General features: G+C 58.1%; 1 protein-coding gene across 1 annotated transcript in view; it reads right to left on the reverse strand.

Moving 5' to 3' along the window:
• The window catches only part of LOC118686309 (dedicator of cytokinesis protein 2-like), a 52,227-nt gene extending 32,141 nt beyond the window's left edge, over positions 1-20,086 (reverse strand). Inside the window, exons 1-25 of the mRNA XM_036382459.1 lie at positions 20,011-20,086; positions 18,035-18,118; positions 17,897-17,937; positions 17,681-17,736; positions 17,491-17,587; positions 17,263-17,411; positions 16,673-16,808; positions 16,416-16,570; positions 15,990-16,071; positions 14,882-15,017; positions 14,488-14,563; positions 14,208-14,287; positions 13,968-14,093; positions 13,759-13,883; positions 12,790-12,888; positions 11,783-11,855; positions 11,588-11,691; positions 8,361-8,550; positions 7,451-7,548; positions 7,251-7,340; positions 6,886-6,986; positions 6,199-6,333; positions 1,786-1,897; positions 656-726; positions 203-309 (exon numbers count right to left, since the gene is read on the reverse strand). Of these exons, the coding sequence (XP_036238352.1) occupies positions 203-309; positions 656-726; positions 1,786-1,897; positions 6,199-6,333; positions 6,886-6,986; positions 7,251-7,340; positions 7,451-7,548; positions 8,361-8,550; positions 11,588-11,691; positions 11,783-11,855; positions 12,790-12,888; positions 13,759-13,883; positions 13,968-14,093; positions 14,208-14,287; positions 14,488-14,563; positions 14,882-15,017; positions 15,990-16,071; positions 16,416-16,570; positions 16,673-16,808; positions 17,263-17,411; positions 17,491-17,587; positions 17,681-17,736; positions 17,897-17,937; positions 18,035-18,118; positions 20,011-20,050 (2,563 nt within the window). The 5' untranslated portion in view covers positions 20,051-20,086. The remainder of the gene's footprint in view (positions 1-202; positions 310-655; positions 727-1,785; positions 1,898-6,198; positions 6,334-6,885; positions 6,987-7,250; positions 7,341-7,450; positions 7,549-8,360; positions 8,551-11,587; positions 11,692-11,782; positions 11,856-12,789; positions 12,889-13,758; positions 13,884-13,967; positions 14,094-14,207; positions 14,288-14,487; positions 14,564-14,881; positions 15,018-15,989; positions 16,072-16,415; positions 16,571-16,672; positions 16,809-17,262; positions 17,412-17,490; positions 17,588-17,680; positions 17,737-17,896; positions 17,938-18,034; positions 18,119-20,010) is intronic.
• Between the last annotated feature and the right edge of the window lie 1,042 nt (positions 20,087-21,128).

The raw sequence follows: 21,128 nt of genomic DNA on the forward strand, positions 1-21,128 counted from the left end.
TCCCCAGTTATGGAGCCATCCCAGTCATGAGGGAATTGTCCCCAGCTATGGAGCCATCCCAGCCATGAGGGAATTGTCCCCAGCTATGGAGCCACTCCGGGCATGAGGCAGAGGAGGGGTCCCTGCTCAGGGACTCATCCCCACCCTGTGCACGGCCTCTGGGTGAGCTCAGCAAGGGCAGTGCCCCCAGGACCCCTCTCACCATGGCACTGGAAGGCTTTGCTGCTGGCAATGTCAGTCAGGGACTGCAGCTTCTGCTTCAGCAGGCGCTGGGGCTGCAGGTTCCCCACAAAGTCCCTCAGCACGGCCCTGCCAGCAGGAGAGGAGTTAAAGCAGGAGCTCCAGGTTCTGCTCAGGATGGGGCTGCTGGGTGGGGGGAGCCCCTGGATGGGGCAGGATGGTCCCACAGGGCAGCTGTGCCCACCACAGGCACCCAGCAGGCAAACCCTGCCTGAATTCCCAAAATGAAGCCAGATGGGCCTGAGTTCCCAGGCTAAAACTGAGCAGAACTCTCCCATTTTTGCACTGGGAAGGGGATCAGGAGGTGATTCCAGACCCCCCTGCCTGCCCTTGCCCTCAGCTCTGTGCTGGAGGCAGGTACAGAGGTGGCTGAGCAGCACAAGGGGCTGGGCTTGGTGGGGACACAGGACCCTACCCCAGAGTGGAGGAGTCAAAGATCCCAAACACGTCCTCAAGGATGGTGGGCAGGTACTTCAGAGCTGCTCCCTGCAGGGACACCACAGAGCTGCCTTCAGACAGGGCTCCCAGAGCACCCTCTGGGCAGCCCCAGCCCCCTGGGCCAGCCTGTCCCAAATGCAGGGAACCCAGGCCAGATCCAGGATGGGGACAACCCCCAGGAGCTCTTCCCAGATTTTCTCCTGCAGAATTCAGCACATGGGTGGCCAGGACTGTGCCCAGCTGCTGACCCAGATCCACAGCACAGCCCCAGGGCAGTGAGGGGCTGGGGGGCTCAGGGTGCACCAGGGGGGACCCTGGGGAGAGCAGGGCAGCACACGGGGTGGCAGCTGCTCCTGAGGGCTGCACACAGGAGGGACAGTGTCACCCCAAAAACAAACACAGACACAGTGTGACCCCAAAAGAAACACACAGTGACAGTGTCACCCCAAAAACAAACACAGACACAGTGACAATGTCACCCCAAAAGAAACACAGACACAGTGTCACCCCAAAAACAAACACAGACACAGTGACAGTGTCACCCCAAAACAAACACAGACACAGTGTCACCCCAAAAACAAATACAGACACAGTGACAGTGTGACCCCAAAAACAAACACAGAGACAATGACAGTGTCATCTCAAAACAAACACAGACATAGTGAGTGTCACCCCAAAAAAAAACCACAGACACAGTGTGACCCCAAAACAAACACAGAGACAGTGACAGTGTGACCCCAAAACAAGCACAGACACAGTGACAGCGTCACCCCAAAAAAAACCACAGACACAGTATGACCCCAAAACAAACACAGACACACTGACACAGTGTCACCCCAAAACAAACACAGACACAGTGATAGTGTCACCCCAAAAACAAACACAGACACAGAGACATAGTGTCACCCCAAAAACAAACACAGACACACTGACATAGTGTCACCCCAAAACTGAACACAGATACAATGACACATTGTCACCCCAAAAACAAACACACACACAGCAACACAGTGTCACCCCAGCAAGGGGACAGCCAGTGCCTGGCCTGGGCACCCTCCCTGGCACCCCAAAGCACAGCTGAGCCCTCCAGGGCCCCCCATGCCCTACCTGGGAGAGCAGGGTGGGACCCTCCAGCGGGGACTGCATCAGCTGGTTGAGGGCGAGGAAGAAGCGCTGCAGGGAGCGCTGGAACTCGGCCACCTCCTTCCCCTCGTAGAGCCTGCAAGGGCCAGAGTCACTGGGCTGTCACCACACTGCTGTGCTTGCTGGGAATGCCCCACGAAGGCAGGAATGATGAATGTGACTCCAAATTCTCAGAAGGCTCATTTATTATTTATATATAATTTATGTATTTATATAATTTATATAATTTTTATATATAATTTGTATATAAATTACTTATATCATATTATATTATATTATATTATATTATATTATATTATATTATATTATATTATATTATATTATATTATATTATATTATACTAAAGAATACAGAAAGGATACTTACACAAGGCTAAAAAGATAATAATGAAAACTCCTGACTCTCTCCATAGTCTCGACACAGCTCGGCCCTGATTGGCCAAAGAGTGAAAACAACTCCCAGCAGAATCCAATGAAACAATCACCTGTGGGTGAAAAATCTCCAAACACATTCCAGATGAGCACAACACAGGAGAAGCAAATGAGATAAGAATTGTTTTCCTTTTCTTCTGAGGCTTCTCAGCTTCCCAGGAGAACAATCCTGGGTGAAGGGATTTTTTCAGAGGATGTGAATGCTACACCACACCCCTTCCCCAGCATCTATCCCAGATTGCAAGGCAATGTGTGTGTTCTAGACACCTTCAGAGGTGAGGCAGATATTTTCTGTTCATTGGGCAGTTTTTCTTTATCTCTTCCACAGCCACTCCTCCCTCCAGGAGATCTCTGCTGTTCATGGGCCATTCATTATTAATTCTCTTCTGTCCATGGCCAGTGAGTGTCCCTGCATGGCTGATCCAATTCCATCATCCCATGGGGAGATGCTCCGCCCAGGGGAGGAGCCAAGCATTCCTACCTGGATCCAATCTGAGGTTTGGGACAGCCCAGCAGCCTTTGCCCAGTGCATTGCCAGAGGAGCAGCTTCTGCTGCCCTGCATTGCCAGAGGGAGCCCAGGCCCATCTCCAGCAGCCCTGGAGCTGCAGAGGAAAACTCCCCCCTTGTGCAGGATCCCTGCTCCAGCAGAGCCACAGCTGGCACTGCAGGAGGGCTGAGCCCCCATGGGATGGGGCTGTGCCACCCCCTGACACACAGGGGACAGGGCATGGTCTGACTCTGGCAGTGTTGTTTTGTTTTACTGCCTTGTTTATTTTATTTTCATTTTCTTCCCTATTAAAAAACTCTTATTTCTACTCCCATATCTTTGCCTGAGAGCCCCTTAATTTCAAAATTATGACAATTCACAGGGAGGGGGTTTACATTTTCCATTTCAGGGGAGGCTCCTGCCTTCCTTAGCACACACCTGGCTTTCCAAACCAAGACAGCATCCCAATTCTTTATACTCATCCATCAAGTTTTGGATCCATGGGTGGATCTAGGGGTGAGCCCTGGCACTGCCACAGCAACTGCCCCACCATGTCCACAGAACCACTCAAAAACCACATTTTTTCTTTTTACAAGAAGCCTCTTTTCCATGATTTTGCAGCCCAAGACCCTCTCAAAGCAGTTCAGCCCCCTCCCACTTGGGCAGGATCCTCCTGAGCCCTGCATCCCCCCTCACCAGCTGGACCAGACCAAACTGAACGAGGGAATTTCAGCCATGGGATGTGCAAAGCTGCAGGAAAAACTGCAAAGCTGAGGTGTGACCACAGGAATGGGCACTGTTTGGGGTAATTCCCCCACTACTGACTGTCACAGACATATTTTATAAAAAAATCCCTTTGTTAGGATCTTTTCTCCTGAGAAGCTGAGAGGTCTCAGGAACAAAATGTAAACAATAATTTTCTGCTGCTGTGGAATGCAACAAGTGCATCTGTGATTGGTCTCATGTGGTTGTTTTTAATTAACGGCCAATCACAGTCCAGCTGTCTCAGACTCTCTGGTCAGTCACAAGATTTTATTATCATTCCATTCCTTTCCTTTCTATTCCTTCTGATGAAATCCTTTCTTCTATTCTTTTAGTATAGTTTTAATAGATCATTTTCTTTTAATATAATATATATCATAAAATAATAAATCAGCCTTCTGAAACATGAAGTCAAGATTCTCATCTCTTCTCTTATCCTGGGACCCCTGTGAACACCACCACAACTGACACCAAGCAGTAGCAAGAGAAATGATCCAGCCACCAGCTATGTAAGGAAATCCTGGAATTATGGACTGGTTTGGGCTGGGAGGGGCCTTGAAGCCCATCCAGTCCCACCCCCTGCCATGGGTTGCTCCAAAATTTGACCTCAAAATCTGTGGACAATGAGCACTGGCAGAGAAAGTTTTGCCACTCTCAGTGGTGGCTGAAAAGGAGAAGCAGACAGAGGAAGCAGCAAGGAGGAAGCAGCGAGGGACAGACGTCACCACGGTGCCATTGGGGCCACAGAGAGGTGTCCCAAGGTGGAGGACAGAGCTCAGTCATCCTTGCAGCTACCTGGGCTCCTCAGAGGAGCTGCAGGCTCTGCTTGTCCAGCTTCAGCAGCAGCACAGGCAATCCCAGAGGCAGCAATCTGCAGCAACTGGCTCTAATTACAACCCAATTCCTGTCGATTACAGCCTGTACAAATTGCAGCACGTTCAGAGCACTTAGAGGATGTGAGGAGCCCGTGTTAGTGCATGTTGAGATAAAGGGAAGCTCTATAAAATCACTAAATGTCCTCAGGGATGCCTCTGCTCCAGGCAAACTCATTCAGGGGGCTGTTTGCAAACAAGCTGGCTAATTCATTTCTCCTGCCAGGAGCGCTCTGAGCTGGGAATGTGCTCGGTGCCCTCACACAGGAGGGAGAGGCAGGTGCTGGGTGTGATGTTCTGGAGCACCTGGGAGGGGATAGAAGGGGTGAGGACAGACAGGGCTCAAACCCCATGGTTAATTAACTCTGGTTAATCCAGAGTGGGGCAAAGCGAATGTGACAGTCCCTGGGGACACAGGGACACCAGCACAGCTCCTCAGTGCCACTGGGAGGGGACACAGGTGTGGCATTCACATTCCCTGAAAAAATCCCTTCACCCAGGATTGTTCTCCTGGGAAGCTGAGAAGCCTCAGAGGAAAAGGAAAACAATTCTGATCTCATTTGCTTCTCCTGTGTTGTGCTCATGTGGAATGTGTTTGGAGATTTTTCACCCACAGGTGATTGTTCCATTGGATTCTGCTGGGAGTTGTTTTCACTCTTTGGCCAATCAGGGCCAAGCTGTGTTGGGACTCTGGAGAGAGCCAGGAGTTTTCATTATTATCTTTTTAGCCTTGTGTAAGTATCCTTGCTGTATTCTATATACTATAATATACTATAATATACTATAATATACTATACTATACTATACTATAATATAATATAATATAATAATATACATCATTTATATATAAATTCTCTATAAAATATTAAAATTATATAAATTATAACAATTATATAAATACACAAATTATATCTAAGTAATAAATGAGCCTTCTGAGAACATGGAGTCAGATTCATCATTCCCAAGAAATACAAAACACAAGAACCCCAGCACATCCTGGGCTTGGGGTGGAGGAGGCAAAGCCCTCATTTACCCCCAAAAACAGCTTCCTGCTGAACCAGGGTGCCTGGGAATGGGGTGATCCCACAGCTTTCAGTGCCAGCAGTGCCCACCCTGTGCCCTGTGTGTGTGGGGATCCCTCACTGCTCCCTCAGGACACTTCAGCTTTCGGTGCTGCCTACCTGGAATGAAAGAGGAAGGTCTGGATTTCCTGATTTCCTCCTCTCCCACGCCAGGAGGGTGTTTGTGCATCACCCAGGCTGGATGTGAACCCTGTGCCCACAGGGAACAAGTGACACCAGGCCTGGGGGGGACTCTGGAGGGGCCTGGGGGCACCTTGACCTTTGAGCTGTGGAGGCACCCACCCTGTTCCTCTGCTCATCACAGCAGGGTTGGGCTCGGGGGGCACCTCAGAGACCCCCCAGCTCCATCCCCACCGCCCACCAGGCTCCAGGAAACCTTCCCAGCACAGCAGCAGCCGTGCAGGGGCACAGACTGCCCGGGGCATTTCACCATTTCCATCATGGGAGGATTTTAAGAGCTCGTTGGAAAGCCCCTGTCAGGGGTGGCAGAGGTCACTGCGGGGCAGGGTCAGCACTGGGAGCACTGGGAGGGACTGGAAGCACTGGGAGGCACTGCCAGCATTGGGAGGCACTGGGAGCTACTGGGATGCACTGGGAGGCACTGGGAGTGCTGGAAGCATTAGGAGAAGTGGGAGGCACTGGGAGCACTGGGAGGCACTGGGAAGCACAGGCAGCACTGGGAGGCACTGGGAGCACTGGGAGGCACTGGGAGCACTGGGAGGCCCAGCACCGCGGCACTCACTGTGCGAAGAGGCGGCGGGAGCGCACGATGAATTTGAAGATGTACTCCAGGGCTTTGAAGGTGCGCGGGAGCGACTCGCAGGGCTCGCCCCGGCCCGCCTGCTCCACGTACTGAGTGAGCACCGACAGCAGCTTCCTGCGGGGAGGGGTGTCCGTGTGTGTCCCTGCCCTGTCCCCTCCCTGTCCCCACCGTCCCACCCCATTCCAGCTGTCCCAGCCCTGTCCCTCCCTGTCCCCACTGTCTCATCTCCATCCCAGCTGTCCCAGCCCTGTCCCCCACCCTTCCAGCTGTCCCAGCCCTGTCTCTCCCTGTCCCCACTGTCTCATCCCCATTCCAGCTGTCCCAGCTTTGTGCCCCCCTGTCCCCACTGTCCCAGCCCCATCCCAGCTTTCCCAGCCCCATCCTGGCTGTCCCAGCCCTGTCCCTCCCTGTCCCCACTGTCTCATCCCCATTCCAACTGTCCCAGCCCCATTCCAGCTGTCCCAGCTTTGTCCTCCCCTGTCCCCACTGTCCCAGCCCCATTCCATCTGTCCCAGCCCCATTCCACCTGTTCCAGTCCATTCCAACTGTCCCAGCCCCATCTCCCACCCTTCCAGCTGTCCCATCCCTGTCCCACCCCACTCCAGCTGTCCCATCCCTGTCCCTCCCGTGTCCCATCCCTGTCCCTCCCGTGTCCCAGCCCCTCACTTGTAGGCCAGCGTGGCGCTGAAGTGCTGCCGGATGTAGGCCTCCAGGACCGTGTTGAAATGCTGGAACTTTCTGTCAGCCACCAGCCTGACAATGAAAACCTGAGGGCAGCAGGGAGGGGCATGGCTTGGTGTGGGCAGGGGGACACCTCTGCCACCCTGAGCCCACCCTGAGCCATCACTGGGATCACTCTTGCCACGGTGTGGGAGAAACACCTTTGAACACGGCTGGGATTGTCCCCCAAAGGGACAGCGTCCCCCAGAACAGCCCTGCCCTGTGCTGGGTCACTCAAACCCCATTGTCCCAGTCCAACCAGTGCCCACTCTGCACTGGGAGGGGCTCAGACCCACACAGGTGGTGCTCACCAAGGCGTCAAACACGAGGGCGTCGTAGACATCGGTGTCTGAGTGCTCCATCATGATGGAGAACAGGGCATCCAGCGTGTCCTGCAGGAACTGGGGGGACAGCAGGGCTGGCAGGGCTGACCCCAGCACTGCCCAAAACCCAGTTCTGGGCATGGGGAGTGGGGGGCAGGAACCAGGGAGGGAGGAAATGCTGGCTGTACCTTGATGACCTCGCCTCCATCCACGTTCATCAGCTTCTGGAGGTTCCCAGAGAGCAGGCTGGGCTTGGAGCGCCACTTCAGCAGCCCCAGGAGGTTCACTGGGCAGGGGCAACGGGGCACTGAGCACTCCCTGTCACACCCCAATGTCACCAACCCCCTGCTCCCCCAAAAGGAGCAGCCAGGACCCCCTCCCACAACCACTGGGACCCCCTGAAGCCAAGCCCATGAAGCACAACCTTAAACAGGTTGTGGTTGTAGGGGACAAAATTGTGCTGCAGGAAGGGAATGAATGCAGCAGCCTCATCCCTGAGGCCTCCACACTGAGCCACAGTGCCCTGGACCCTGCAGCCACGTGCTGTCACCGTATGTCACATCCCCAGGCACCCAGGCCATGTCCCCTGAGCCCCCTGCACTTCAGCCAGAGCAGGATGAGCCATTCCCACCCTCCAGCCTTGCAGCAGCTGGGAGGAGAGCCCAGCCCATCCCCTGGGCCCTTCCCCTGGCTGAGGGGACACCCCAGGGAAGCTGAAACTCCCCTGAGCTAACCCAGGCATGGGGGTGAAACCCCAGAGCTCCAATTCCCACCTCAATTTGGAGGGAAGGTCATGGAGCCTCCAGCAGCCACATTCAAGTGGGAATCCCACTCGCTGCTGCTCCTCTCCAGTGGATGGCAGCCCCCCAAAATCCCCAGATGGAGCTGATCCCCCCAAAAACATCCTGAGCATGGCCAAACTGAGCACTCCCACATCCTGAGCATGGCCAAACTGAGCACTCACTGTCCCCAAATCTCAGCCCAGTGTGATGGACCCTGCAGACCCAGATATCAGAATTATGGTCCCGCAGGTGGGAGCACCACCAGGGAGGGGACACAGCCCCAGCTCCCCCCGCTTTGTGGGGAGCCAGCACTCACCGTTCTGGGTCAGCTTGGTGGAGCAGACCAGCGTGGAGATTTGGAAGCTGTCCCGGCTGGACGGGGCCAGAGCCGCCGCGGCCCCGCTCACACGGAAGGAGGAGCCCGAGGGGAGCTTCGGCTCCGGCGCGTTCCGCTCCCAGGGCAGCGACAGGTACGCGCTGGCATCCTCCAGCTTCCTGCTGTCACCCTGCAGAGCACAGCACACGGACAGCTGGAGCCACCCCCAGCGCGTGGGGGTACCAGTTGTGGGGTTTTCTGGCTCTGGATTGAAGGCACTTGGGCAAGAGCCGAAATGAGGGATGTGGGACTCCAGGCAGCTCTCCAAAATGCAGTTTATTACATCCAGGGTGGTGGGTGACAGAGCCTGTGCCTCCAGCTGTCAGCTCCAGCTGCAGGCAGCCCTGGAGACCCTGAGTTTAGGTTATAGATGCATTATAGACTTTTCTTTAGGTCACAATGCATTATATCCTTTTCTTTGCTGAGCATCTTCATCCAGTAGAACCAATCTGTACCTTAACTTTTATCTCTGACCTATCATAACTACTGTAATTACCATATTCATGTTACTGTTCTCCAATCACTATAAGTTAGTGCATTACAGTTTAAGCCAGAAGTTGTTTTTCAGTTTTCTTGCAGTGGAAAATTCTGAGACCTTTTTTCTACTTGCAACATTTGCTGCCTTGTTTGCCTGTGCTCTCTTTCTGCTTGGTAAAAACATCTTCTTGTTTGGGGTGGGTTTATCCTTTGCTCTAAGCCATAAAAACCCCTTGTAACTCACACACCCTTTGCCTCCTTGGTTATCCAGTGAGACTGGCTCAGCAATTCTTTTCTTCTATATTAAAACTTGCTTCCATCTCTATTCCTTCATCAGACTCAACATTCAAAAAGCTTTCTGCTAAGCACACACATATCTGTGAGACTTTCTTGTCAAACTTTCATCCTTCCCAACACACTTGAGACAGAAATTTGTGTTGGGACTCAAGTGTTTATTATTTTTTATCAGTAAAACAGCCTCACTACTGCAGGTTGGGCAGCTTTTCATTAGAAGACACAAAATGGCCAACAACCTCTTATTCCAAGGTCTTTTAAGACTAAACTATCCAATTAAGAACTGACACCTGGATTATTTTCCCTTTTAACCCAATAACTGATCCCACAGAGCCCACAATGCAGACTTTTCTGCCCAATTACAAAATGCCACCCAAACCTATGGAGAAGGAGGAAGAAGAAGCGTGAAGAAGAAGCCCAGGATGACACCCTGTGCCCTCCATCTTGCTGCCATCCACAACATACTAAAAATCCCAAAACCTCAATTTCTCACCAAGTGATACACCTGAACTGCTCTCTGTAATCTATTTCACACTTTTGGGGATTCCAGTCTATTCTGGAATTTAGGAAACTTTCTCCATGAACGAGGGTCAAAGTCAGTGCTCCACCCAGAGGACTCACGGGGGTGACTCTGAGTGACCGTCCCTGCTCTTGGCCAGCCAGGGACACGGGGGATGACCAGAGCCAGCCATGCTGCAGCCCACAGACACCCATCCCTCCCTGCCTGCAGCCTGGCAGGGTGAAACCCCTCCAGCTGAAGGTGGCAAGGAGGTGACAGAGCTGTTTGCTGGTGGCTTTTCCCCTCCAAGACACATCTGGAGCTTGTGCTCCTTCCTAGAGCCAAGCCCATGCAGGGAAGGGAAACTGGAAACTCCCCTGAGCTAACCCAGAGATGGGGGTGAAACCCCAGAGCTCCAATTCCCACCTCAGTTTGGAGGGAAGGTCATGGAGCCTCCAGCAGCCACATTGAAGTGGGAATCCCACTCGTTGCTGCTCCTCTCCAGTGGATGGCAGCCCCCCAAAATCCCCAGATCCTGCTGATCTCCCCAAAAACATCCTGAGCATGGCCAAACTGAGCACTCAGTGTTCCCAGCTCTCTGTCCCAGCGTGATGGACACTGGAGAGCCAAATATCAGAATTATGGTCCAGCAGGTTGTATCAGCACCAGGGAGGGGATTTTCTGAGCTCTGTCTGGAGCTCAGAGCAGCTGGAGATCAAGAGGTCTGAGCAGCTAAAAGCCCTTCACTCACATTCCTCTGGCAAGCAGAGACAGAAAGATGAAATATTTTCTGACTCCCAGTGCGGGAAGAGCCAGGGCCAGGCAGGGGGAGGAGGATGGAGCAGCTCAGGATGTGGGGGCTCAGCAGGGCAGGGACAGCTCTCTGAGGGGAACAGGAGCTGTGCAGGGCTTGTTCTCCTGGCAGGGAGGTGTGGGAGGTTTGATCTCACTGCCACATCCCAAAGGTGCCCAGTGCTGCTGCTGGGGAGGGGACAGTCCCCAAAGAGCCAGGGAGCAGAGCCAGCGCCGAGGGCCACGGCAGCAGTTCAAGAATTTGGGTCTTTCACCCAAAAATAAAGCAGGGGGGAGGGACATAATGATTTCAAATGTGCAGGAGCCTCAGGGAGGAACAGCGTGGTCTGTCCCTGTCCTGGGCTGCCACAGCAGGCAGGAGCCATCCCAAAAAAAGGCAGAACTCAGGGAGGGACGTGGCTCTGCCTGGAGAAACTGTGGTCACGTTGCCAAAATCAGAGAACACCCCCATGCAGCAGCCCAGGGACACTGGAGCTCCATGACCCCAGAAGGTACCCAAGAAGGGACCCCAAAAGGGACCCAGAAGGTGTCAACACACAGAGAAGAGCCCTGAGCTCGCCCTGGCAGTGGGGACCAGCTCATGCCTCCTGTTCCTCTTGTCACAGTGGTCCCAGTGTGGGGAGGGGACACCAGGTAAGGGGGCAGCACCTTCAGGAGCCCCTCAGATTAAAGCTGACAGCGTTTTTCCCCAAATGAGCAGCGATTTTGCCTCCCCCCCGACTCTCTCAGAGCAAAGCCGAGCAGTGCCAGGGCTGGTGAAATCAGGTGAAGCGCAGCCACACCACGGGGACGTTCCCTGCCCGTCACAAAGGCTTAAATCACCTTCTCCCAGAGCAAACTTGGCATTCCAGAGGAGCAGCACAGGGATTGGAGATGTGTGTGCAGGGAGCCACCCCTGGAGCCACCAAGGGCAGCGAGGACAGCAGGGAGGCACCACAAACCCTCGGGGGACACCACAAACCCTGGGGACTTTGGGTACGTGCCACCAGCACCGTGGCTCAGGCAGGGACTGGGACCCTGGCCCCAGAAGTGCTGCTGCCCCACAGCCCCCCCCAGTTTAAGGGGCTCTGGGGTCCCCCCATACCTTGTAGAGCACCAGGTCGTGCTCCCCATCCCGCAGCGTGGTGCCATCGGGGCGCATCAGCCTCACAAAGGCCATGGAGAAAATCCGCTCACTCCGGTCCTTGGCTGGGGGGACACAGCGTGAGGGGGAGCTGGAGGGGACCAGGGACACGTCCCCAGGCAGGGCCAGGCAGTGCTGGCAGCAGGGGACACTCACAGTCGCTGGAGGAGCGGTGGCGGAAGGTGAACCTCAGGTGGGTCCTGTGGACGTCCTCGATGGGAACAGCGATCTGGGGGGGAAGGGGTGCCAAGGTGAGGGCAGGGGCTGTGCCCCACCTGGCCAATGTCCCTCTGTCCCCCCCCTGGCCAATGATGTCCCTCTGTCCATTGTCCCTCTGTCCCCCCCGGCCAATGTCCCTCTGTCCCCCCCCGGCCAATGTCCCTCTGTCCCCCACCTGGCCAATGTCCCTCTGTCCTCTACCTGGCCAATGTCCCTCTGTCCGCCCCCTGGCCAATGATGTCCCCCTGTCTCCCACCTGGCCAATGTCCCTCTGTCCCCCACCTGGCCAATGTCCCCCTGTCCCACATCTGGCCAATGATGTCCCTCTGGCCAATGTCCCTCTGTCCCCCCCCGGCCAATGTCCCTCTGTGCCCCACCTGGCCACTGTCCCTCTGTCCCCCACCTGGCCAATGTCCCTCTGTCCCCCACCTGGCCAATGTCCCCCTGTCCCACACCTGGCCAATGATGTCCCTCTGTCCATTGTCCCTCTGTCCCCCGCCTGGCCAATCTCCCTCTGTCCTCTACCTGGCCAATGTCCCTCTGTCCCCCACTGGCCAATGATGTCCCCCTGTCTCCCACCTGGCCAATGTCCCTCTGGCCAATGTCCCTCTGTCCCCCGCCTGGGCAATGTCCCTCTGTGCCCAGGCAGGGGCTGTCCCAAGCCATCCACTGCTGCAAACCAACCCCATGTCCTCCCCAGTCAACCAGTGAGGCCGAACTGGGGGCACTGGGATGGGGACAGGGCTGCAGTGCCCATGCCCAGGTGTCCATCCAGGGGTCACACTGTGACCCTGGCAGCACCTCCACCATCCCTGAGATGGGACCAAGGACTGCCCCCCAAAACGCCTGCCCTAAAAGGGACCCCCTAGAGCAGCAGGAGGAGCGAGTGCCACATCCTGGAGGGGCTGCAGGGCTGTCCCAGCCCAGCCCCTGTGTCCCCAGACCTTCAGGGTCTCCATCCAGCGCTGGTGCCGCTGCTGGTAGTAGACAACAGAGCGGTAGTGGCTGCTGGGGCTGTCCCCTGCTCCCGCGTGGATCACGTTCTGCCAGGAGGGGACACCGCGGGATCAGCTCAAATGACCTCGCAGGGAGGGGACAATTGCTGTCCCTGCCAGCCCCGGCCACGCCCCAAACCCCCCTGCCCACAGCCTCCTAAACTGCTGGTGCCACCTCCGAGGGGACACGGGGCCCTCTCAGGGCACATCGGGGCGCGGCCCTGGGGATGGAGATGGAGAATCGCAGCCCATTCCTCAGGAGCCAGGTGAGAATTGGAGACAGAACACCTGGAGAGTGACAAGAGCCACCCTGGGGAGGTGACACTTGGGTCTGACCCCCCCTGCCCTCCTGTCTACCCCCAGCTCCGTCCTGTCCTGGGGACACTGGGGATGGCCAGGGGGTCTGGCTGTCCCCAGGGCAGGACAATTTTCTCTCTGTCCCATTTCTTTATTCTCACTTTCCCATTTCTTTATTCCATTCCCAGATCTCTGGTTTTGGGCAGCTCCAGTGGCCCAAGAGGCTCCTCAGGCCTGGAGGAGCTGCTGGCTGTGCCCGAGGTGAGGTGACACAGGGGACACCTGCCATACCCGAGGTGACACAGGGGACACCTGCCATAACTGAGGTGACACAGGGGACACCTGCCATACTCGAGGTGACACAGGGGACACCTGCCATACCCGAGGTGACACAGGGGACACCTGCCATACTCAATGTGACACAGGGGACACCTGCCATACTCGAGGTGACACAGGGGACACCTGCCATACTCAATGTGACACAGGGGACACCTGCCATACCCGAGGTGACACAGGGGACACCTGCCATACTCAATGTGACACAGGGGACACCTGCCATACTCGAGGTGACACAGGGGACACCTGCCATACTCAATGTGACACAGGGGACACCTGCCATACCTGCACCATGTTTCCTGCCTCGTCACACACACACACGGTCACCTCCACGTTCTTCTGCGTCTTCTTGCTGCCCTTGTCGAACTCCCCCTGCACCAGGGTCAGGTAGATGTCGTTCCTGACATCACCTGGGGGGGACAGCCCTGTCAGCCAGCTCCTGCCACCACGCTGCCACCCCCAGGGACCCCCAGGATTGTCCCCATCATGCTTGCCTGGCATTATGACCTCTGGGTAGCCCAGCTTGCGAGCCACTGCTGTGCTGCGGTCCACCAGGTGGGGATGGTCCTTCCTCACCTGGCTCAGGTCCCCCCAGAGCACCTTCAGGGACACCCAGAGCCCTGCAGGGACCACAGGGATTTTTCAAGGGGTGACAGGGTGACACACAAGTCCTCGACCCTGCAGGGACTGCTTCATGTGACAAGCAGATGGCCCAAGGGACACAGTGTCTCTACCTTGTCCCTTGTGGTTGATGTCCTTCCCCTCCACCGCCTTCCGGATCATGTTGTGAAGGAAATCACCATCAGCAGCCACCCTGGGAAAGCCACATTTAGGGGAAAAACCTTTTCTCTTTGATCCTTGCACCTCTTGTCCCCTGGCAGCTGATGTCCCCATGCCACCAGGCGGTGTCCCCATGCCAGCCAGGCGGTGTCCCCATGCCACCAGGCGGTGTCCCCATGCCAGCCAGGCCCTGGGGTGCTGTCCCTGCCCCCCCAGCCTCCCCTCGGGGCTCACAGGTGGACGGGGATGAAGTGCTGCTTGTCCTCGTCGCTGTCGCACGTCCCCTTGGTGATGTCGGTGATGTCCATCACTGCAGTGACACACAGGTGGCGCCGTGCCAGGGGTGGCACTCCCAGCCCGGAGCGGGGTCATGGGGGGAAGTGAAGCCAGGGGAGCTCCCCGGGGCTGCTCAGGGGGTCCCCTGTGCCAGGACAGGGCGGGTGTTGTGTCCCTTGGGCAGGGACAGCTCCGGGGGGGACAGTGTGGGGACAGCCATGGGGTTGGGATCTGCAGGCGGGGAAAAGGGACAGCAGGAGCAGCCCCAGGGACATCGCAGAGCCCGGTGTGGTGGCTCTGGGGGAGGTGCCAGGGTTGTGGCACGGGGGTCCCCGGGGGTCCCCAGCCCCACCTGAGATGCCGAAGGGCCGGCGCAGCCCCGTGCTGAGCTTGCGGCTGTGGCTGTCGCGCAGGTCCATGCGCCCCACGCGGATGATCTGGCACACCAGGAACAGCCGCTCCCGCTTCAGGTCCGCGCTGCCCAGGTCCTGGGGGACACACAGGGGCCGTGTCACCCTGGCAGCACCGCAGGGGACAGCGCCAGTGCCAGGTGACCTCGGGGTGCCCAGGGCTGTGCAGGGTGAGGCGGTGGGCACAGAGCGTCCCTGCTGCCCTGCACTGGGGGGACAGTGGCGACACAGCCCCGCTGCCCTGGGGGCTCCCGTGCGCCCCAGGAGTCCCCAATCCCCGCGGTGGGGACAATGCCAGGACCGACGGTCCCAAGGGGTCACCCCAGACCTGGCAGTTTGGCAAGCGGGGGGCAGGCTGGCACGGTGTGAGGATGTCGGGGGGCCCTGTACCCCAGCTGGGGAGGGGACCGGGTCCCTCGGGGGCTGCCCCTGCGCCAAAACCTCCCAGCGGCGCTAAGGACAAGGGACAGGGACACGCCACAACGCGTGGGGACAATCAGCAGCGAGCAGAGCAGAGCAGAGCGCGGAGATGGGGGCGGCAGCGGAGCCGAAGTGCTGATGCTGCTCATTAATTAACATTGATTTTCTCGCCTCATTTGCATATCGATGGCTCCGCGGCGTCCCGGGGGTCAGCGCTGCGCTGCTGCCAAAGCGCTGAGTCAGCAGCGGGAGGCGTGCGACGAGCGGGGAGGGGGCACCCCGGGACCCCCAGCACCGGGAGGGGACCCCGGGACCCCCAGAACCGAGAGGGGACCCCCAGCATCGAGAGGGGACCTCCAGCACTGGGAGGGGATCCCGGGACCCTCAGTACTGGGAGGGGACCCCCAGCACCGAGAGGGGACCCTCAGCATCGGGAGGGCACCCCAGGACCCCCAGCACCGGGAGGGGCAGCGCTACGGCGGGTGCCACATCAGGGATCAGCGAAGGGGCTGGGGGTCCCCGATCAGGGGGACTGACCCGGGGGGCACATGGGGCACCCGAAATGCTGCGGGTGGGGGGCAGATCTGCAGGAGGGGGCAGCAGCGCGGCTTCCCCGGGCTCTGCGCTCACCGTGAACACCACCCTGAGGTTGTTGAGCAGCTCGATGTCCTGCGGGACGCCGGTGCTGGCCCAGCGGATCACGTAGTTCTCGCTGCGGGGCGGGTGATGGTTGAGGTGGGCACGGGGGTGGCAGAGCCCCCGCCAGATCCCATCCCGCGGACCCTTCATCCCAACAGGGTCCCCAATCGCGGCACAGGCACTGGCCCAGCCTGGCTGTCCCCAGTCACTGCACCGGTCACCTCAGCAGCGCCTGGGGCAGGACAGGATGGGGCTGTCCCATGGGATATGGCGCCGTGACAAAGGAAGGGATGTGCCCCTTCCCCCTGCGACACCCGCTGGGTCCTCAGGGCTGGGCAGGACGGGCAGCCTGGGGGGCAGCAGGACAAACAGCCAGCACAGCAGGGACAGGGGCAGGGGTGTGTCCCGAGCCCCCACCTGATGATGCGCTGCTCGCCGGGGTCGTAGAGCGCCATGAAGAGCTGCGCCTCCTCCCCGATGTGGCAGACGAAGTTCCGGACACACAGGTAGAGGTTGTGGGAGGGTGAGGCAGCCCCGTGGGTGCCGTGGCCTGGTGCTCTCTGCTGCGAGCTCTGGGGGCCACAAGGTGGGGGGCACAAGGTGGCTCAGCCCCTGTCACATCCCCTGGCACAGGGGACATCAGGCTCTGGGCACCCAGCTGGCGGCAGCCTCACCGTCTCCTCCTGGATGCGCTGGCTGAGGGTCTGTGCTGCCCTCCTGTGAGCCTGGAAGAGGCTGATGACGCTGGTCCTGTCGGGGTCCAGGATGTTCTCGTCCTCATCCCGCACCACCAGGTCCAGGGCCAGGATCCTGCAGGGGCCGGGGTGGGGTGAGGCAGGACCGGGGACACCTGGGCCTGTGTGTCCCACCAGGACTCACTTGTCCTTGCACAGGGTGTGAGGGGACAGCACAGATCCCACTGGGAAAAGGGACAGGAGCTGGCATCACAGGCCTGTGTCCCACCAGGACTCACTTGTCCTTGCACAGGGTGTGAGGGGACAGCACAGATCCCACTGGGAAAGGGACAGGAGCTGGCAGCACCAGGAACATTCCCGTCCCAGCCATAGCCCTTAGGCAGGTGGCTTGAGCAGCTGGTGGCACAATTACTGTCCCCAGCCAGTATGGGACAGCCAGCGGGGACGATGGGGACACAGGGACAGCCAGGACACCAGGGAGCACAACTGGGCACTGCACAGCCTGTGCCAAGGCAGATCTGAGGTCCCTGTGCCAGAGGCAGATCTGAGGTCCCTGTCCCCAGCCTCACTTGTTGCCATAGTCCATCTTGCCGGTGACCTCCTTCCTGAGCCTCAGGAGCTGGTCCTTGGGCAGCGTCCCCGAGAGCAGCTGCGAGCGCTGCTCCATCAGCTCCTGCATCATCCTCTTCACCTGCCCGTAGCGCTCCGTCTGCCCGGCCTGCAGCACCACCACGGGGTCACCAGGGCTCCCCCAGCCTGTCCCAGATGTCCCCAACACCCAGAGCCTCGTCCCTCACCACATAGAGCTGCTTCCAGATGGTGGCCCACTCCCGCAGTGTGGTGGTGATCTCCTGCACCATGGGCATGTCGGAGGGCACCGCGCTCTCCTCCAGCCTGGGGGAGGCACAGGGAGCCCTGGAGCACCCCAGCACCTCAGGGAGCAGAAAGTGGAGCCCCTCGACCCCTGCCTGTGCCCCCCAGACCTACCCCCGCTGCTCCACCGCGGTGCCCTTCAGCCGGATCAGCGAGGCGGGGAAGATGCCCTGAGAGAGCCAGAGCTGTCAGAGATTTCCCTCAGGGGGGCACAGCTGGGGGCTGCCAATGCCACAGGGTGCCCAGCCTGCCCCCCCAGACACCCGGCAGGGACAGAAAGCCACCAGCAGTGTCCCTGCTGCCACCAAAGCCCAGCAGCCTGTCACCTACCCGGGCAGCCCTGTTCCGGAGCGAGTACCCGCAGTACCAGCCTGCCAGGGGAGGGGACATTGTCAGCCGGGCTGGGGGTCCTGGCCCCAGCTCAGGGACAAAGGAGGGGGCAGGAACCCACCCTGGGGTCCCCCTTACCCTCGGAGGCCTGCAGGATGTGCACCATCTCCCCGACCTGCAGCGGGAGGTGATGCTCCTTGGTGCGTGGGAAGTTCCACACGGCTGTGGGAAGAGGGGCTGGGAGTTGGGATCCCTGCCTGGAGCCCCTCAGCAGCCCCCAGGCCCCTGCACCCCACAGCCAGCCCCCCATGGGTGCCCCCCACCACAGGCCCCATCCAGCCCCATAAACAGCTCGGGGATGAGACCCCCGAGCACCCCGACCCCACACGGGGCCGGGCACAGCAGAAGCCCCCAGCCCCTTTCTGGCACTCAGGGGTCCCTTATGGGTCCCCTCTGCCTCCACCCACACCCTGGGTGCCAGGGGTCCTGCTCCTGGCACAAGCAGTGCAGGGAGGAAAGTGCCAGCTGAGCCCCTGCCCGGGGCTGGTGGCACAGGGACATTCTGGTGGCACAGGGACAGTCTGGTGGCACAGGGACAGTCTGGTGGCACAGGGACAGGGATGGTGGCACTGGGACAGTCTGGTGGCACAGGGACAGTCTGGTGGCACAGGGACAGGGATGGTGGCACTGGGACATTCTGGTGGTGCAGGGACAGTCTGGTGGCACAGGGACAGGGATGGTGGCACTGGGACAGGTCTGGTGGCACAGGGACAGGGCTGGTGGCACTGGGACAGTCTGGTGGCACTGGGACAGGGATGGTGGCACAGGGACAGTCTGGTGGCACAGGGACAGTCTGGTGGTACAGGGACAGGTCTGATGGCACTGGGACAGTCTGGTGGCACAGGGACGGGTCTGGTGGCACAGGGACGTGGCTGGTGGCACAGGGACAGTCTGGTGGCACAGGGACGGGGCTGGTGGTACTGGGACAGGGATGGTGGCACAGGGACGGGGCTGGTGGCACTGGGACAGGGCTGGTGGCACAGGGACAGTCTGGTGGTACAGGGACAGGTCTGATGGCACTGGGACAGTCTGGTGGCACAGGGACAGGTCTGGTGGTACAGGGACAGTCTGGTAGCACTGGGACAGCCTGGTGGCACTGGGACAGCCTGTTTGGGGACAGCAGAGCTGGCGGCAGGGCAGGGGGCGGTGCTCTCGGTGACCAGCAGCTTCCTGCCTGGCTGTGCTGTGGTTGTCCCTGACGCTATTTCTGGCCCCAGGGCAGGCAGCCCTGGTTTGGCCACCAGATTGGGGGACAGCCCCTGCACCTGGGGGTCCCTGCCAGGACCTGCACCCACCCTGAGCCCCAGGCAGGGCCAGCTCACACTGCAGCACCCCCAGACCCACCTTGCACCAGTAACCCTGAGGTCCCACAGGACCCTTCCCATCACCCTGAGCTCCCCATGCTGGGAGCTGCAGCAGCTCAGCCCTCGCTCAGGCACTGCCCGGGACCCTGCAGCAGCTCAGGCACTGCCCGGGACCCTGCAGCAGCTCCGGCACTGCCCAGGACCCTGCAGCAGCTCAGGCACTGCAGAGAGTGCAAGGGAAGGGTGCAGGAAACGGCCCCACAAGAAAAGGGAAGAAGCACAGGGCTGCAGGAGCCAGCAGAAGCTGGGGGTGCTGCAGGGAGTGGGGGTGCTCAGAGCTGCTGCAGGGCGCAGGGAACCCAAACTGGGGGTGCTGTAAGGATTGGGGGTGCCCAAGGCTTTGCAAAGCAGCTGCAAAGCCCCAGCTGGAACCTGAGGAAAATTCTCGGGGTGTCTCAAGGCTCGCCCAGAGCCAGAGGCTGGAGGGAAGCCAAGCCCCCAGCCCAGTGCTCCCCACCCCCAGCAGCACCAGCCCTGCAGCCTCCTGGTGCGTGGGTGCTGCTGGCTCCTGTCCTGCTTGGCCGCCTTCCCTGAGCCTTCTGTCACCAGCCCTGCAGCCCCTGCCTGTGCCACCGCCCAGCTGCCACCAGCACGGCCACGGGGCTGTCACCACGGATGTCACCTCACCCTGAGCACCCCATCCCTCCAGCCGAGTGGGGACCCCCAGAGAGCCCCACAGCCCCCACTCACCCACGCCAAACTTGTCCTTGGTGGGCAGCCAGGGCGCCATGGCCACCGGGACAGCACCGGGGCCGTGCCGGGGGACCGGGGCGCTGCGGAGCCACGGGTGGTTCCTCCTGCCACCCTCCCGTGTCACGTGTACTCCCCCCAGATTGTGAAACCTCTGCTTCCTCAGCGTGGCCCACCCCACTGTGCTGTCCCTGCCACGAGCAGTCGGGTGGGCATGGAGCCCCCACAGCCCCAGCCAAGGGCCTGGGCTCAGCCTGGTCACTGAGTGGGTTGTGGTGGCATGGTGACACTTTTGAGTGACCAAGAGCAGGACAGAGCACACCAAGGCACCAGGAGCCACGAGGAGCCGTGGGCATGTGCCAGATGTGAGGCTCCTTGCTGGCACTGCTGGCACAAAGGTTGCTGTCATCGTGCCCTGTGGCATTCACATTCTCTGATAAAATCCCTTCACCCAGGATTTTCCTCCTGGGAAGCTGAGAAGCCTCAGAGAAAAAGGAAAACAATTCTGATTTCATTTGCTTCTCCTGTGTTGTGCTCATGTGGAATGTGTTTGGAGATTGTTCACCCACAGGTGATTGTTTCATTGGATTCTGCTGGGAGTTGTTTTCACTCTTTGGCCAATCAGAGCCAAGCTGTGTTGGGACTCTGGAGAGAGTCAGGAGTTTTCATTATTGTCTTTTTAGCCTTCTGTAAGTATCCTTTCTGTATTCTTTACTATAGAATCCTTTAATTCTATAGTTTACTATAGAATCCTTTAATACAATATTTTATTTATTGTTTAATATTTAATATTATTTAAGTAATAATCAATTAATTATTCTTAATTAATATTATTAATTATTATTTATTATGTTATTGTTTAATAATTATAATTTATAAATTATTATTGATAAATTAATAATTAATAATTTAACTATTATTTAATTAATTATTCAATATTTTATTTATTATTTATCATGAAATAATAAATTAGCCTGCTGAGAACATGAGGTCAAATTCATCATTCTTTCCTCGTCTGAGGGCAACACAAACACAACAATAGCTGGCTCTGGCTTGTCCATATTTCCATCCATGTCCAGCCCTGGGCTCCTGCAGCACCAGGAGAGCCCATGGGGTAC

This window comes from Molothrus ater, chromosome 4 (genome assembly GCF_012460135.2).
Source record: "Molothrus ater isolate BHLD 08-10-18 breed brown headed cowbird chromosome 4, BPBGC_Mater_1.1, whole genome shotgun sequence".
NCBI lineage: Eukaryota > Metazoa > Chordata > Aves > Passeriformes > Icteridae > Molothrus > Molothrus ater.